General features: G+C 48.6%; 2 protein-coding genes across 5 annotated transcripts in view; one reads left to right on the top strand and one right to left on the bottom strand.

Moving 5' to 3' along the window:
- TFB1M (transcription factor B1, mitochondrial) overlaps nucleotides 1-1,119 on the top strand; it is a gene marked incomplete at both ends in the record, with an annotated part of 47,769 nt that extends 46,650 nt beyond the window's left edge. The window contains one exon of the mRNA XM_084257764.1: nucleotides 876-1,119. Within this exon, the coding sequence (XP_084113890.1) occupies nucleotides 876-1,119 (244 nt within the window). The remainder of the gene's footprint in view (nucleotides 1-875) is intronic.
- Nucleotides 1,120-1,775: 656 nt separating this feature from the next.
- TIAM2 (TIAM Rac1 associated GEF 2) overlaps nucleotides 1,776-15,710 on the bottom strand; it is a gene marked incomplete at both ends in the record, with an annotated part of 89,842 nt that continues 75,907 nt past the window's right edge. For 3 of the 4 annotated variants that reach the window (XM_084229057.1, XM_084229059.1, XM_084229058.1), the window contains 12 exons: nucleotides 1,776-2,383; nucleotides 3,539-3,693; nucleotides 3,831-3,918; nucleotides 4,603-4,708; nucleotides 5,254-5,312; nucleotides 5,829-5,937; nucleotides 6,701-6,819; nucleotides 8,929-9,108; nucleotides 11,422-11,530; nucleotides 12,273-12,398; nucleotides 12,894-12,962; nucleotides 15,078-15,254. In XM_084229057.1, the coding sequence (XP_084085183.1) occupies nucleotides 1,776-2,383; nucleotides 3,539-3,693; nucleotides 3,831-3,918; nucleotides 4,603-4,708; nucleotides 5,254-5,312; nucleotides 5,829-5,937; nucleotides 6,701-6,819; nucleotides 8,929-9,108; nucleotides 11,422-11,530; nucleotides 12,273-12,398; nucleotides 12,894-12,962; nucleotides 15,078-15,254 (1,905 nt within the window). Of the gene's footprint in view, nucleotides 2,384-3,538; nucleotides 3,694-3,830; nucleotides 3,919-4,602; nucleotides 4,709-5,253; nucleotides 5,313-5,828; nucleotides 5,938-6,700; nucleotides 6,820-8,928; nucleotides 9,109-11,421; nucleotides 11,531-12,272; nucleotides 12,399-12,893; nucleotides 12,963-15,077; nucleotides 15,303-15,710 lie in introns of all 4 variants that reach the window. The other variant, XM_084229056.1, reaches the window with a different exon arrangement.

Here is a 15,710-nt window from a genome sequence, read left to right as displayed (position 1 = left end):
CGTGACACAAGAAATAATGGACTACTTTCCTGCAGATCTTCCTCAGTTTGCAATGGGGTTGGATCCCAAAAATCCCACCATAAATTGCACTTGATAACCCACCATAGCAAACACCATGCATAACCTAGCCCACCTTGAGTGCACTCGGAACACTCAGCCTACAGCTGGGCAGAGTGATGTGTTGGATGCCTATGTGACATGTTGAACCCTGCAGAAGGTGAGCAACAGAATGTTGGTTTGGTTCTCATTGTTAACACACGGGGCTGAGTGTGCCCTGGGCCTGGCAGATATTTGAAGCATTGAACTAAGGTTAAATGTTGGATGCTGCAGCCACAGGGTCAGTGTCTCTCCAGATAAGGCTTGCGATTTGCTGACAGGAGACCCTGTAGATTATCAGCTGTTTACCCTCACGGTCGTGCGGGATTGCTGTGGCCTAACGTCATGACCTGGGAGAGAGAAAAACTCAAACTTTGAAGCACAATTTCTTTCACCATCATAAAGTCCAAAAGTTCTGTAGGGAAAGTCTGTATGAAAATAGGCAAATCAAGCTTATATGTTCTAAGAACGCTGCTAAGTAGATACTATTTCAGACTTGCCTTAAAAATAGAGGCATTGATAGAACTCTGGAAAATATACTTCCCTGTGGGTGCACCTTGCAGTCAGGTGAGGTCGGCCTCCCGTGGCTGGCCATACCCTGTGCCCAGTGGTGCAAACGAAAGCCTTCACCATTGGCTTGTATCCCGTGGCCGCCACCTCCTCCAGGACCTCACGTTGCCACTTACCAGCACAGTGTTGTTTTCAAAGGAGGGTAGAAGGAAGAAGCATGATTTGAAGAATTTCTTAAGTAAAAGTCTGGTTTTTTCTCTTCCCCTCAGAATGTTATTCCCTGAAGCTCAGCGCTTAGAAAGCACTGGAAAACTCTTGGAGCTGGCAGAGGTGAACCCTACTCTCCGACCCGGCCAGCTCTCTGTCTCACATTTTAAGAGTCTCTGTGATGTGTACCGGGAAATGTGTGATGAAGACCCCCACCTCTTTGCTTATAATTTCAGACATGAACTCAAGCAAAATAAAAGCAAAAATCAGGAACAAGAGGATGACGAGGATAGTCACAGACTATAGCTGCTCTTCGGGGCCAGTGGCCCACGGGATGTGTCACTTCTCAGCTGCCCTCTTTCATCTTCTACAGAATAACAAAAATACCAGTTACCAGGTGTGACTTATATCCCTTTTACTGTACAGCTTGGTAGAGAAAATAAATATAATCAAGATACAGTACAAGCTTTCTTTTAATATATACTGCATAGATATGACGTGTTTAGTATAAACAGAATCTATTACAACATTAAAAAATGAAGTACCTGTGCCCTCACCCACAATTAAATAACTTAAGGATGCTTTAAATAAAGCAAAAACTGGCAGCTCAAAGACAATGCCCAGAGGGTTGGAAAAAAATTGACCTTTTAAAAAGCTATTAATCACAACTTCCCCACCTTGCTTTTTCAACATAAATTAAAATAATTAGAAAGCAATTTTATTTTAAGGAATTCTAAGTCATTTTGATACCTGCTCAAAAGGGATGTAAACTAGGTAATTTACAGATTCTGACCAGTTTAGTCTAGTTTTCTGATCCACAATAAATTAAAATAACTTAAATCTTTACAATGATTTCGTGGGAAAATGTATACCACGCAAGACCCAGTAATGGGTCATTTTCCAGCAATTTCCACTTGGCCACCAGTTTCAACAACTCAACCCACATCTGGATTGAAAGTGGACTATGACTTTCCGTGGCTCTCTGTTTCATAAAAACACTCCTCGTTGACAACTGATGTTAAACTCTGGACACTGAATTCTCGCTCTAGAACAGAATTGAGGTCAAGGCTGGCATTTTCAGATTGACTGTCGAGGGACTGATGACGCAGCTGCGCCTTTAGCAGAGTCCCCCTGTCCCTCTTGGTGCTGTTTGCTCTTCGCTTAATGGGACAGAAGTGCCCCCGGACAAGTTTGGGCTGCGGTCCTGCCTGCTGGCCCTCGGTGCCAGGCTGCGGTTCAGCTGACACAGCGTTGGGCTCCTCAGAGATTCTCAGTCTCTGGAACTGAATCTCGATGTCTTTGGTCGGGCTGCGCTGTCTCAGAGCCTGATGGCAGTCCTCGTCCTCGTCACTCAGAATGTCGCTCTCTTTGATGAGACTGTCTGAGAAATCTCCCATGTCAGGGGGCATGTGTTTCAGGGAGTCCTGCCTGCTCCCGGCCGTGTGGCAGCTGCTCTGGGTGCTGCTGCCCAGGCTGCTCTCGTCAGAGTCCAGCGAGCTGCCCTTCCCAGGCTCACCGGGCCACTCGCTGCTGGAGGAATTTTTGAGGACTTTTAAGGACCTGGATGAAGCTGCAAAGAGGAAAGCACACATCCCCTTAGGATAAAGCAACAAACTCCTCAGGTGCCATTTTTGCATTATAGGTTATAAGATGTAACAGCTAATGATTTCATCTCACTTCAGTTACCGTCTGGGACTGGGGTTAAAAAAAAATAGTGGGAAATGTTTTACTTACATGTATTTGAAATTTCAAGTTGGGGAATTTGGCTTTTTCTGGCCATTTATTCAGAGGTCAGTTATTCAGATAGAGCAGTAAGTTATGAACTGTCATAAGATCTAGGATCCTCATTTTGCCCGTGGCTAAATTGAAAAGGTAGTTACTAATCAAAGCTAGGTTCCTTTTTTACGTTAAAGTACTTTGTAATTTAATTTGATGAGCAGGTTATACCGTATTTCTATGCATAGCTTCTCACCATATTCTCATTGCTCAATTAAAAGTAGAAATATGCTGTTTATTATAATTCATGAGAACTCTTTCTCCTGGAATTTCTAAGCAACTTTCAGATATTTAATACAACTAGCTAATCATTTTGTGTGTTTAATTCCTTCCTCTTGGGTAGAAAGGAAAGAGGAGCTTGCTTGTGTTTCTGCAGACAAAGCAACATTTTTGAGGGCCACAATAAATTTGGAGAAGTCAAATTTTGAGCAAAAGAAAGTTCTAAAAACTTCAGCTGAAGTTTTAAAAAACACAGGTGGTAAGTGTAGGAACAGCATGATATAGAATGTTTACCTGCCAGCTTACTCAACAAGTCTGTTAGCTTTCTTGGTGTGAGTTCACTGAGTATTGACTGTATTTTGTTGTGTGGGCACCCTGTGCTGCTCTGAGAGCCGGGAAGCACAGCGTGGCACGCCAGGTCCCGTGCTCCAGGGCGCCTCGGCAGAAGCAGCGGTGAGTAGAGCAGCACAGGTCTTGCTGATCTGGGCTGAGACTGGTTGTATTTTATGAAAGGCGGTCTGGGAGCAAGAGGCATGTTGAGGCTTCTGAAAGGGAAATGAAGTTGCCCCCTGGTTCTCACGTCCCCGTGGGCTGGGGTGTCTGCTTTAGAGTCTGTAAATGATCAGGGTAGCTCTGTCCAGTGATGACAGAGAATGTGTTTCAAGAGCATAGATTGCTTTAGAGAAGCTCATGTTTTCCTGAAGGGACACAGGGGCAGCAAAGTTCTCACCTAATTTGGCTGAAACAGGGACGCGGTTCTTCAGGGGGACCAGGCGATCCTTACATGTTTTCTCCAGCGGTAACTCACACTTTATGTGGCGCCTGAAGTTTTCCCTCAGAATAGATCGAATCACCTTGACAATGTTCGTTTTGCTTTCGCTGTCACTGCAGGGGAAGAGGTCAGCTGTAGTGTCCAGAGTGTCATCATACCTGTTCCAAGTCCCCAGTTCTAAAGTTCCTTTTCTCAGAGAAACTAGTTCTGTCTTATCCCATTGGCTTTAATTTGGCAAAATTGGTAATACCTGCAGCTCAGCTGAAAGATGGTCTCTGGCCGGCCTTCTATTTCTGACTTCGTATGGATCAGCTCCCATATGGAATTATTTTCTGCCCCTGTGTTAAAGGAAACAAGGATGCCGCAGGTAAGAATACCTAGGAAGTTTGAAACTCATGATTCAATGATTTTTTTAAAATGTTCCCCATCCTGGCTCTCCTTGTTTTCTCCTGTGGCTAGTTCTATGCTTAACTTTCGCACGCAGAACCTTCACACTTCTGCTCAAGGTCTCCCCCATCTCAGTGCCTTCTCCCCACCCCGGGTTCTTCTGGGAGTGAGCACAGTGTGCCCTGTTTCTCAGCCCCCTTCCTTGGGAGGTACAGTGGGATGTGGTCAGGCATGTTAGAGGCCCAGATGCCGTAGGATTCCGCTTTCCAGGGTGGAAGATTTTTTTTCTTTAGGGTTCTATCACTTAGTGTTAAGGAATTTTCTGGCATACCTTAATTTGTAGAAGTTTAAATTGGTGGGACTTTAAGGTATCAAGGACATTAGGCAGAAACAAATGTTGAAAACTCTTGATGGTGACAATAAGGGAACAATATGGCAAAGAAAAGCTGTCCCTTTTGGCGTTCACCTTGTGCGAGTCTGGCACGCAATCTCAGAACGTCCTCTCATCCACGTTTCCCTTGCCTCTAAAATAAAACACCAAAAACTCTCCCCAAGGTACTTTCCCATCTTGTCATTCCACAGTTCAAGTCACTTGAAAGTGCTTTTTCTGGCATTGCGCCACACGAAACAATTACCTGCTGTATTCCCCAGTCTGACTTGAAGTGCGGATATGGGAATCAACCAACGAAATTTAAATGGGTCCAAGTCAGCAGCGCTGTGTGCAGGCCGGGAATTGGAGGGCTGTAATAGGAAAGCCCCCCGAGAAAGTGTTACACAGAGCTCTCAACCAGGGAGGACGTGTGCACGATATGGAAGTGTTCAGGTGCTGAAAGGATCAGGTTAGGGATGTGGGTGCACGGTCCTTGGGGAGCAGAGAGCTCTAGACTTCCAAGCAAGAGTGACAACCATCCTTCCATATCCTCATACTGGGCTTATGGGAGCCACAATTAAGTGCCTTTTTTTTTTTTTTTTTTTTTTGAGTAAAGGTAAAGGGCATTTGAAAACCAACTGATTATATGGAGCAAATAGCCATTTTCAGGGATGTAAAATCTGGTTTTCTATGTCGTAGGCCTTAGTGTGGGTGTTTATCTACATCTTCTTTTAAAACAGACAACTTTTGTGGGCAGGACCAAAAACACCTTGCCAATTTGATTTGGCTCCTCACCCTAGGAACAAGAACTGTCAGTAAGGCTGGGGTGGGTGGTTAGCAGGCCTCTGAGTTCAACGTTAGGAGGAAGATAAAGCTAGGAAAAGGTAGCTCTAATTTAAAGTAATTCTTGTCTTACCAATTTCTTTTTCAGTTTGCAGTTTTCTTTATAAACCAGTATGACAGCTCTCTTAAAAACTACAGACAGGAAAAGAGAAAGAAGAGTCTTAATTACTTTATACAAATTGTCTTCCAAGGTTGTTTAACAAAGCTCCGAGAACCCACTATGCCAGCCCGTGAGTGAATAAAACTTCCCTCTGTCCATATTTGTATTATGCAGAAGTACTTGCTTATTTAAAAGCTATGATCTGAAGTTGATCCTGAATTTTTTGAATGTTTGCCTTCTTTATTGAAATCTGAGGACGTGGTGTTCCTCAATGAGTTTGAAATGCAGCAAACTTTTAAGATAGCAGGTTTCAAAATAGCCTCGGGGGATCTGTTCCTGTGACACTTGGCAAGAACCACTAAGCCAAGCACAGAAGGAAGAGAGAGATAATGAGTGTGCAGAGCACAGTTTTAAATAGTTGGAGGCTGTCTGCTAAGTCAGAAGCCATTACCACAGTGACTCCAGCTCCTCCTGGAAATCAGGAGTCACCAGCCTGCTGGGCTTGGCACCTGCCTTCAAGTTGAGATTCTCCCAAATGGAATACTCACCAAATACTGTGAGCTCAAGGTCCCTCCTGGCTTTTCCTAGAGACAGAAATGGATTCAACCAGGATACTGTGGAGTGCATCAGAAGCTCCCCCATGGACAGTTCTGTTACCTGCATCATAAGAACAGGAGATGTGGGGACCGCAGGGTAGGCGGTCTCAAGTTGAACAGCAAATCCCATAATAAAGTTATTTCTAAAGCCACAAGTCCATTCACTTTGATTTTTATAGCCCTGTAAACCTAGAGCTTAAAAAGTGGAGGTTTTGAAAAATCAAGCTAAGCATTGTATTTCCATTCAAAAAACAACCTAAATGTGGAGGCATTTTGCTTGTGTCCATCCCGCACCTGGTGAGATAGGCCCCTGCCCCCGGGACGCTTTCTTCCCACCAGGCAGCAAAGTGACCCAGAGCGCTGCACTAGCGTCCCCACAGGTGCTGGAGCACTGGCATTCAGACTGACTGATGAAATATGTTTTCTAAGTAAGGAGGTAGCCACCATATTGATGTTATAAGAGAAATAGCCCCAGATTCTCCGCCTGGGCTGACCTCACTTTCTTTACCCCTCCTGCCCTTGCAAACCCCCATACCTATTCAGGGATGGGTCTGGCCTCTGTGCCCCACAGCAGAGGAGAACAGGTAGGAATACGAGTTCAATGTCTTTCCTACAGAGTGCTGGCATAGAGTACATATTCAAAGCAATGACTTTTACATTTATGCCTAAAGGTGTCATTTGTGTAGTGTATTATATGTTTGAAGATCATAAAGGAAGGTCTAAGCCTTTTCTCCTCCAGGAGACCCTTTTTTGAGGGGTGCCTGCAGAGCAGGGAACACAGCAGTGGGCCTGCCTCCACCCCATGCCCCCCCCCCCCCACCGACCTCCTTCTCCGGCCCGCTCTGCTCTGCCACCAGCTGGTCAAACACGGTCCCGTAGTCCTCGTAGATCTTCTGCATCTCGTTGATGTGGCTTGCTACTTTTTCCATGGCTTTTAGTGCTTCTGCAAAATAGGAAATCATACTTTACAATTTTTCACTTTTTTCCAGATGACCGCAAATACACCATTTCAGGTAGGCTGGTGAGTTTGGTTTTTAATTCATTTCTTGGAAAAAAATTTAAAAGTCAGAAAAGTTAAGAAAACAACACACACTTCACTTTCATGCTACTGCCCCAGATGACAAATATTCAGTCTTAGTGTGGTACTGGCTTCAGACATGTTTTCATAAAGGAAATGAAATTAGTAGTAGGTGCCTCTCCTCGGCCCCTCTGCTTGTGTTTCTGCAGACAAAGCAACATTTTTGAGGGCCACAGTAAATTTGAAGAAGTCAAATTTTGAGCAAAAGAAAGTTCTAAAAAACTTCAGCTAAAGTTTTAAAAAAACAGGTGGTAAGTGTAGGAATAGCATGATATGGAATGTTTATCTGCCAACTTACTCAACAAGTCTGTTAGCTTTCTTGGTGTGAATTCACTGAGTATTGACTGTGTTTTGTGTGGGCACCCTGTGCTGCTCTGAGCGCCGGGAAGGCCGCAGTGTGCACGCCAAGTCATGTATTTTGATCAGTTCCTGCAGCTGCACTATTAGCTCATGTCTCACTATCAGAACACTGTATTTGAATATCCATGAGTGATATAACTGTGTGGTGTCGTTTGTCAACTTGTTTCTTTTTCAGTTACAGTTTTTGAGATCTATATATGTTGACACATCAATTTTTGTTTTCAATCCTATCCAAGAGCAGTAACGAAAAAGCTCAAATTCAAACCAAGATTCAAATCATTTCTTACAAACAGCCCCTTGTAGAGAAGAACAATAGGATTAGCTTCCATTTCCAATTCTCTGCAAAAAGAGGCAGAGTAGGCTAAGCATTATCACTAGCAATCACAGCTAACACTTACTGGTTTGTGCTACGCTAGATGATTTATGTGAATGGCCACATTCAGTCCCACCTAATTGGGTGACCATGGGAACAATCACCCTGTGAGAAAAGAGGCGCAGACAGGTACAGCCTGTTGCCAGACTTCCGATGAGAGAATATGAGTAGAACTAGAATTTAAAGCCCAGACCGACTGCCTCCTCCTAGGACAGTTCCTGGAATTGGGATATAAAGCACCGTTTAGCCAGGACAGAAGTATCTGTAAGAGCTTACCCGTGCGAGCGAATGTTTGCACTATGCGTTCATTACTTTCCATACAGTAATGAACTGTGGCATGTGAGGGCCACAGTGATTTTGTCAAAATTTCAGATCTCCTCCAAATTCAGTATATGTCATACTTTGCTCTCCTAACTTAGTATTCTGTTAGTTCTGGAAGGCAGTCTTTCAACTAAAAGATCATCTCAAAGCAAAATGAACTTTTCACACAGTATTTGAATACAAACCATAATTTCTATCACTGAGGAATTTCATACACAAAACTTTCAATTTACGATGCAGAAGAAGTATTTTGCAGGGTATTAACGGGCATGTGTCCTCTCCAGGGAATTTATTCCACGTAGCATAATTGGGCAGCCCGCTTTCGCACGTGGCTCTAACCCACACAAGCCATCTCTTTCAGGAATACTCTATGTACTACCCACCGAAGGGCTTTGTGTATTTCACAGGTTCTATTTTAGGCCAGTAATTTCCGTCTTTACAAAAGAAGACTCATCCCATCCCTGTCACATGAAGGCCCAGTCTGCCCTCCTGGGTTCAGTGTCACCACGAGCTCTGCTCAGAGACTGCCACCAGGTGGCGCCCCACCCAGCGTGTCTGATGCGCAGCATTGGGGCTGCAGACAACCCCAGACCTTACAGGGGAAGAAAGAGGCCCAGCCGTGGCTTTGGTGGCACTGCTGGCTAACCAAGTGACCTGAAGTGACGTCTCAACTCACTGAGCTTGAACTACCTCCTTGGCAAAATAAAACTGGAATCATCCCATCAGAGGGGTTTGGAGCTACTCCAATGAGCTCATTTTTGCCAAAGTATTTTGCCCACCCACAGGGACGGCTGTATTCATCTGCTGCTTTCACCTGTTAGCTTAGACCCGAGATCACGGTACTGGAAATACTTCAGAATATGAGAGGGGACTTGCCGGCCAGCGGATGGCAGCAGTTAGCCACCGCTTCCCTTTCTCACCTGTCAGGTGGTAGTGCTCCTCGCTCTCGGGGTCCGTCAGGGACACGAGCTCCTTGAGCAGCAGCGGGTACTTGAGCACCCTCTGCACCGGCTTGATGAGGTACGACTCCAGTGTGGACGAGTGCTGCTTGGTGGGGTTCCGGGCATCCAGGAAAGCCTTGAAGGCTTTGTCAGTTTTAGCTGTGAACAAATCGATAAACACCCTGAGCAAAGCATGGTGTGGGTCTCATCCACAAGGTGAATTACATTCTGCACCACCCGCCCCCTTGCTTCCCACTGCCGTCCTGCAGAGCCACACAGGATGCAAGCACCCAGCCCTTGGGACTTCAGCACCCCAGCTCTGCGGCAGGCTGCACACAGGCAGCTGACAAGGCTGCGGGAGGCATCCACACCAGGGAGGAGCGCGGGGTCGGAGAACAGGCATGTCTGACTGGAAGGAAGGGCACGCCTGTCTGCCTGAAGAGTGAGTTTCAAACCACTCATAAAGCCACACCACAGTGGCACCCAGATCCCACCATACCCCCCATCAGGTTGCTAGGACACGATAACCCGTGCTTTTCCCACTGTCCTAGTACAAATTGTTCCTTATTTTGTAAACTTAAAAGGGCTATTCGTAAAGCATTATTTTTGTTTATTTGGAAGAAGTCAATCAGCTCTACAGCCTGCACCTCTGTTTAGTGTCTGTGTCGGTGGGTGCTCCAGCTGCTGCTTTGGATGCTACCTGCTGACACTGCTGGTCAGCTGCTTGAAATTCAGCCCATTTGAATGAAGAGAGTCCCTTGTCTGGAGTTTTGTTGCAAAGGCAGAATCCAGCACGGCCAGGAGCTGCGGTGCCATCCAGTGCCAGAGTGACCACGAGATGGTACCTCGTCATCACGATGAAGGAGCACTGAGCGAGCCCCTGGGCACTGCGAGGAGATGCCCGTGGCGGCAGAGCTCTGTTGAAGAACTAGAGCCAGGTCGTGGCTGGTTCTCATGAACATGGAGCATGAAGCACACCAGAGCCCCACTTTAACACTGGGATAATGTGGAGTTTGGGGTCTAAGCCAAATGACAGAACCGCATCTGTGGAACCAGGTAAACACTTCCCGAGTTGAAATAAACCTCCGCACATCCGCCATGCTGTAGGGCCATTCCCTGGTTTTGAGAAACACACACTGACTTGCCAACGGCAGCTCCACTTTGACAGTGCCCTTAAGAGGCAGTTGACGACAGAGAAAGGTCTGGAACATAACGTGGCCGCTCCCACCCTGTCGATATAATTCTGAAAGTTCAAGTGCAAAGCCCTCCTTCAACAACTGCCCCATCATGGGAGAGAGCCCTGATTCTGGGAGGTGGCAGAGCATCCTGGAAGTCCAGCCTTCGTGCTGAAGGAGGCAGTCATGTCCTGGGGAAGTCATCCTTGTCCCAGATGCTTGTGACATTACCACAGGTCAGCTTCAGTAGCCTCATGTCTTATCTCCAGGTCCTCAAGAGTATGCAGGTACCGCCTGACAACTTTCCCGGGAGACACTGAAGATGAACCTACATCAGGTGGCCTACCCTCTCCTGACACCCCTTCCACTGGAGAAGCATCACAGGGGAGAGACCACTGAGGACTTGTATTTTTTCCAGTGTTCTCTGTAGACTGAATTACTGATGCCCACAGCCTTGAGCATAAATTCCTGTGCCTGCATCAGTGACTTCTCCCCGGTCTCTGTCACCAGAAATGAGAATTTAAACCTAAAGAGGTGTGTGGTGAGTGGACGAAGCGCCTTCAGGAGCAGAAGAACCCTAGTGAGCACACCTGGTTTATTTTAGGGTGTTGGAGGAACAGACTGGCCTGCAGGCTGATGCAGTGATGGTGATGGCAGCAGAGAGCCCCAACATGCCTGACGGGCACGTGCCTGAGGGCCCAGGGGCCCGAGGCACCCACATCTGCCTATACACTGACCACTGCAGGTCAGCACAGCTCAGGCATCTCTGTCAGTGTCGGAATCGCATGTGCTATTGGCATGAAGAGGAGCAGGGGGCTGCCCACACAGATGTACGTGGACATGATGGAAGTGTGGAGGCATAAATGGGCATTTTCTCCTGGTTGCACCAAAGGCTCGTGTTCATCAACACACTTGATGTGAATTCGGTGATGGCTGGTTTGCAGGTTTAAGAAGGTGGTTAACAGGAAAGAAGGAAATGGTTTAGATTCCTTTCTACTCTGCTCTAGGGGCTTTTGAGTGTCAATGTTTAGAGCAGAGAGTTTGCCAGCCCCCAATCCCCAAAAGAACACAGATTAAATAGCAAAATGACACATAGCAAGTCAGTAGTTTTGCTTGTTGGACACATGCTCAGTTATTAATTGAAATAAACCAAAAACTTACCCTTGTTTTCTCAAATTCAGGGCCAACAATGGAGCATGAACCACTAAAGTTGCATTTACCCTACCATTAAGTACAGATTTACCCTTTCACAGTTAAAATACAAAAGTTAGCTTTATAGAAGGTGGAAGCAACTTACCTCGCTCTAGAACCTTCTGCACTTTACTGTGATTAGCACAGAATCCGCTGTAGAGTTTAAAGTGGTCTGCGTAGTAAAGGAAGGAGCCTCCGAGGGAAAACAGCAGTTTCTGGAAGGGAAGGGGAGAAGCCACATCAGCTGCGATTGAATCACTGCCACTGGCAAGGCCCTTGGCTGATTCTGCATCCCTCTGGCGAATGTCTTTGAGATGCCAGAGCAGTGACGGCTCAGAGCAAGCCTGGGCTCGGTAAACCCAAGGCCCCATCAGCCAGAGAGCAGCCCGGGCAACCCCCTAGCAGGTTTCTGCTTGATTGAAATGTTTCTGGTTGACATTTCTGATTGAAATGTCAGTTGACATGGTGGACAATTGAAACAGTTCTATAAAAATATATGTGACACGGCAGCATATAAGAAATGGGCAAGCTGAGGAATCGCGCCAGTTCTGCCTTATTTGCTGTGACCGAGGCTGTGCCTGTGTTTCCCTGCCCTTGCAACTGCCTTCACCTCTTGCTCGTCAGCCAGCGCACACTGGGGACAGGGCGCCATGGACGAGGAGGGTCTGCAGAACAGCTGCGGCCCTGTGCTGCCATCACGTGCCACCTGCCGCTCTGGCTGCAGACGCAGTCACCCTGCTGATCCTTTAGGAGAGCCGCGCACAGGGCACTGACCTGGTCAGCGGCTGGGCAGATCCCAGAGGCCCTGCTGCCCAGAGTGCTGATCGCCAGACTCCTCGAGGGAGAAGGTGAAATGTGATGGCACGTAGGTAACCTTTGCAATAATTGACGGACAGTACGTTCTTTTTCAAGGAAAGTTTTACTCTACCCACCTGTTTTTAAGTCTGAGATACTTACTCGAAACTGAGAGGGGGTTTCAAGTATGTTAAAGTCGGACGATGCTGCAATCCCATCCTCTAGAGTCTCCAGAAACACCTTTTGAAATTCAAGCATCTCTGGCAAACTTCCAAAAAGTGACTCCATCTGCATGAAGACCAGGATTTTGAAAAGAGCGTATTAGCGATGGAGGTCTAGGTCCCCTTCAGACCCGCAAGTAAACCACGAGTCATCCGCCGAGGTGCACAGCAGGGACCCTGCAGACTGGGTGGCACCTTCTTCGGGCGGTGCCATTTGTACACAGGCAGTTTACACAGCTGGTCCCTGCAATTCTAAAATGACTTTGAATAGGTGTAAAATTTTCAGAATGCAAATCAGGGGAAGTGGAATTCAGCAGAAAAGCAATAATTACTGTGATTTAACATTAAACAAATCATGTTTTAAAAAGAAGTCTGATGCACCTTCTACACAGGGCGTGGCCGTCCTGTGCGGGTCAGCTCACGCCCGGCCACGCCGTCCTCCATGGACAAGTGGCCTCGCAGACTTGGTGTGTTCTTCAGAGATCAACAGGTAGAACCTAGGAGGCCCCCTGAGAGTGAGGCCATGGAGCTAGTCAGTGGCCAGAGGGACGTGGTCACTCACCTCATCTTGGGTAAGGAAGGTCTCACTCTGAAGTGGCTCCAAGTATAACTCAAAGAGGCAGCTCAGGTCCTAAAAGGCAGGAGAGAGTCCAAATGCCCCGTGTTCCCTGGCCCTGGCAACAACTCCAAAGACCCCCCCCCCCCCATTAGGAATGATGGTTTCTGAGTTGTTGGATTTTTTTACTTTCAAACTGGTCATTACTGCCTCCCTACTTCAGAGGCTAATACCAGCTCCACATTTTCCTTTAGTGCTTGAGAGCTACTCTGCTTAGTATCTTGTTGACAGATCCAGAATCTTCCTTTCCTCTCCTGCAACAGGGGAGTCACCTCCCTGTGGAGAAGGGGAAGCCTGTCAGGTGTGGCCACACCTGGCTGACATGCGTTAGGGGCAGGGCAGCAGCTCCAACCGAGAACTGGAGGGAGAGGACAGGTTCTGGGGAGCTCTTCAATTTGGGGGTTGAAGCTCTAGCAAACTTTCAAGCCCCCATATTCAAATACAAGAAAAATTTCCAAGGATTAGCAGCTATGATATTTGCAAGCTAGGCCGCAGTCAAGGCTCCAGCAGATCAGGCCTCAGACATACGAATAGTCTGTTTTCACAAACTCTTTAGGTAAAGGGCTTGTTTTTTTCGGTTAAGAATTTGAAGCCAAGACTGAGATACAGTTTACGGATAGAAAAATTTCTTTCCTTCTTTCCTTTGTACTGTAGAACTTTGAGTCCGAAATACTAGCCTGACCCCAAAGTCAGCTTTTGGCCTCCTTCATTTTGCAATGGAGAAGTCTAGACCTGGAGCCCTTCGTCAAGCCTGGAGTCTCCAGAACCTTATGGTGGGAGTCCTGACCGTGTGGACAGACCTCCAGGCCACGCCGCCTCCCTGGCCTCCCCCCCGCCCCTCACCCCACAGTGGCTACTTCAGGGCAGGGGGTGTGAGAAGTTACTCTCGGGAAAATACAGATGTTGAAAATTCAGGTTACGTGCAGGGATCCAGGTTAGAGAACAGTAAGTAAAATTGCATGTTAAATGTCAACAACAAAAAAAGTGAAAACGGGGTGTGTGTGAGATCACAGCAGGCGCGGGTGTTGGAGACAGAGGGAGCGGGCTGCGCTGAGGAGACAAACGCACGTTCTCTGTGTCACCGCACCATAGTCCACCCTCCCATGGGGGGGCGCCCTGACGGTGAACTGGAACAGCAACCAAAAGGGATGTGCGTTCTGCTCCCCCTCAACCCGGGCCCCTGGGGAGGAGCCCCAGGTCCTTGCTCAAGCGGTCAGAAGGGCTCTGGGCTTCGGGACAGGCCATGGCTGCTCCAGGACGGTCCAGAAAACTAGTCTGGACTCTGCAAGTTCTCATCTCCCCACGCCAGAGGCAGGGCAAGACTTGATGGGGAGCAAAGTGCCATCTGTCTAGCTGGTCCTCCTTCCCTGGGAGACCAAAGGAGGGGCTTTGGGTAGTTCTGCGTCACCTGTGAGGGCCTGCAGCTCAGTCCAGGTAAGGGGACGGGAACTCAAGGTCTGGTGGAGAAGGAGCTTGTGTGCTTGCGTGAAAGCTTAATGCTGGGACTGAGCGCATCAGAGCTGGACAGTTGGGAACCCAGAGCTGTGCTAGGCTGTTTGCAGCAACTGGCCAATCAGATCAGGCTAAAATATTTCCAAAGCTTGAGCAGATACTTAAAGCAAAAGAATCTCTCCCCAGGTTCCTGTGTTCTTCAGAAAACGTTTCTTAAACTACTAACTAGGGGCTTCTGCCCCTCAGTGATGGTGGGGACACCAGGTGGCGACCGGCACAGCAGTGGGCTTCGGTGCTGCACAGGGACCCCCGGCAGACAGGACTGGGTTGCGCCCATGGCCATCGGCCTGAGCTCTGGGCGGCGGCCGCCTCCAAAGCCACTTGTGAACAAGGTCTAGTTCCTCGTCGCCCAGAGTGAACTTGTGCTAACCCAGCCCAGGCTGCCTTCCCACATTGCCACGACGAACCAGAACATCTGTTTCCATAGTGAAAGCTACCTTGGTAACAAAGTGAGCCAAGAAACTGATTTTCTCCAAGGCCTCCCTCCCACCCTCTCGCCCTCCCCTCCCGGAGCGGGTGTCTCCCCCGCGCGGCGGCTCCTGGGCAGAGGTGTCGGGACACGCAGCTGGGCATTACGGACAGGAAGCGAGACAGGATGAAGGCCTGCGCCTCCCTCACCTTCACATAGGACTTCTCCGTGTCCACCAGCTCCTGGATGACCTTCCGGAGGCGATCTGCATCCGAGAGGTGGCGGGCCAGCGGCCGCGGCGGGTCCCGACTCTCCTTGGGCGCCTCCATGCCGCTGGTCTGGGCGCCGTTACAACTCCTGCACAGCGCCGCGATCTGCTCTGCACTCTGGGCGACAAGAGGCGGGAGGTGACGCGCAGGAAGGCCCAGTGTCCGCTGCCCCGTGGCCAGACCACCCCAGCCGCGCTGGACAGGCCCTCGGGAGCCTCGCGGGATTCCCAGCGTGAGGATGTGAGCTCACGCCCGTCCTGCCTGCCGTGTTCTCGCTGTCCCCGTAGGGCCGGGCGGATGCGCCCTCGCAGTGACGCTGGGGAGAGCGGCACGGGCCACCCCTGCAAAAAAGCTGAGTTTGCCTTACAGTTGCACAAAGCGAGGCAGCCCCGTGTGGCCTGCTCTGCCACCTCCAGGCCTGGCCTAATACGGCTGCGTCTCCCACACAAAACAGCCCCGGCAGACAGGGTGACCCAGCGCCAGGCAATTCCGGGGTGGCGTGGCCACGTGGACAAGCAGTGGCCCTTGCGTCCTGCCGCAGAGCTCTGCAGTCTCGTGCCAAGTAGCAGGCGA

The sequence above is a fragment of the Talpa europaea genome (assembly GCF_964194135.1).
Source record: "Talpa europaea genome assembly, chromosome: 2".
NCBI classification, from domain to species: Eukaryota; Metazoa; Chordata; class Mammalia; order Eulipotyphla; family Talpidae; genus Talpa; species Talpa europaea.
The sequence above is the reverse complement of the archived record's forward strand: the minus strand, read 5'-3'. Positions and strand labels throughout refer to the sequence as shown.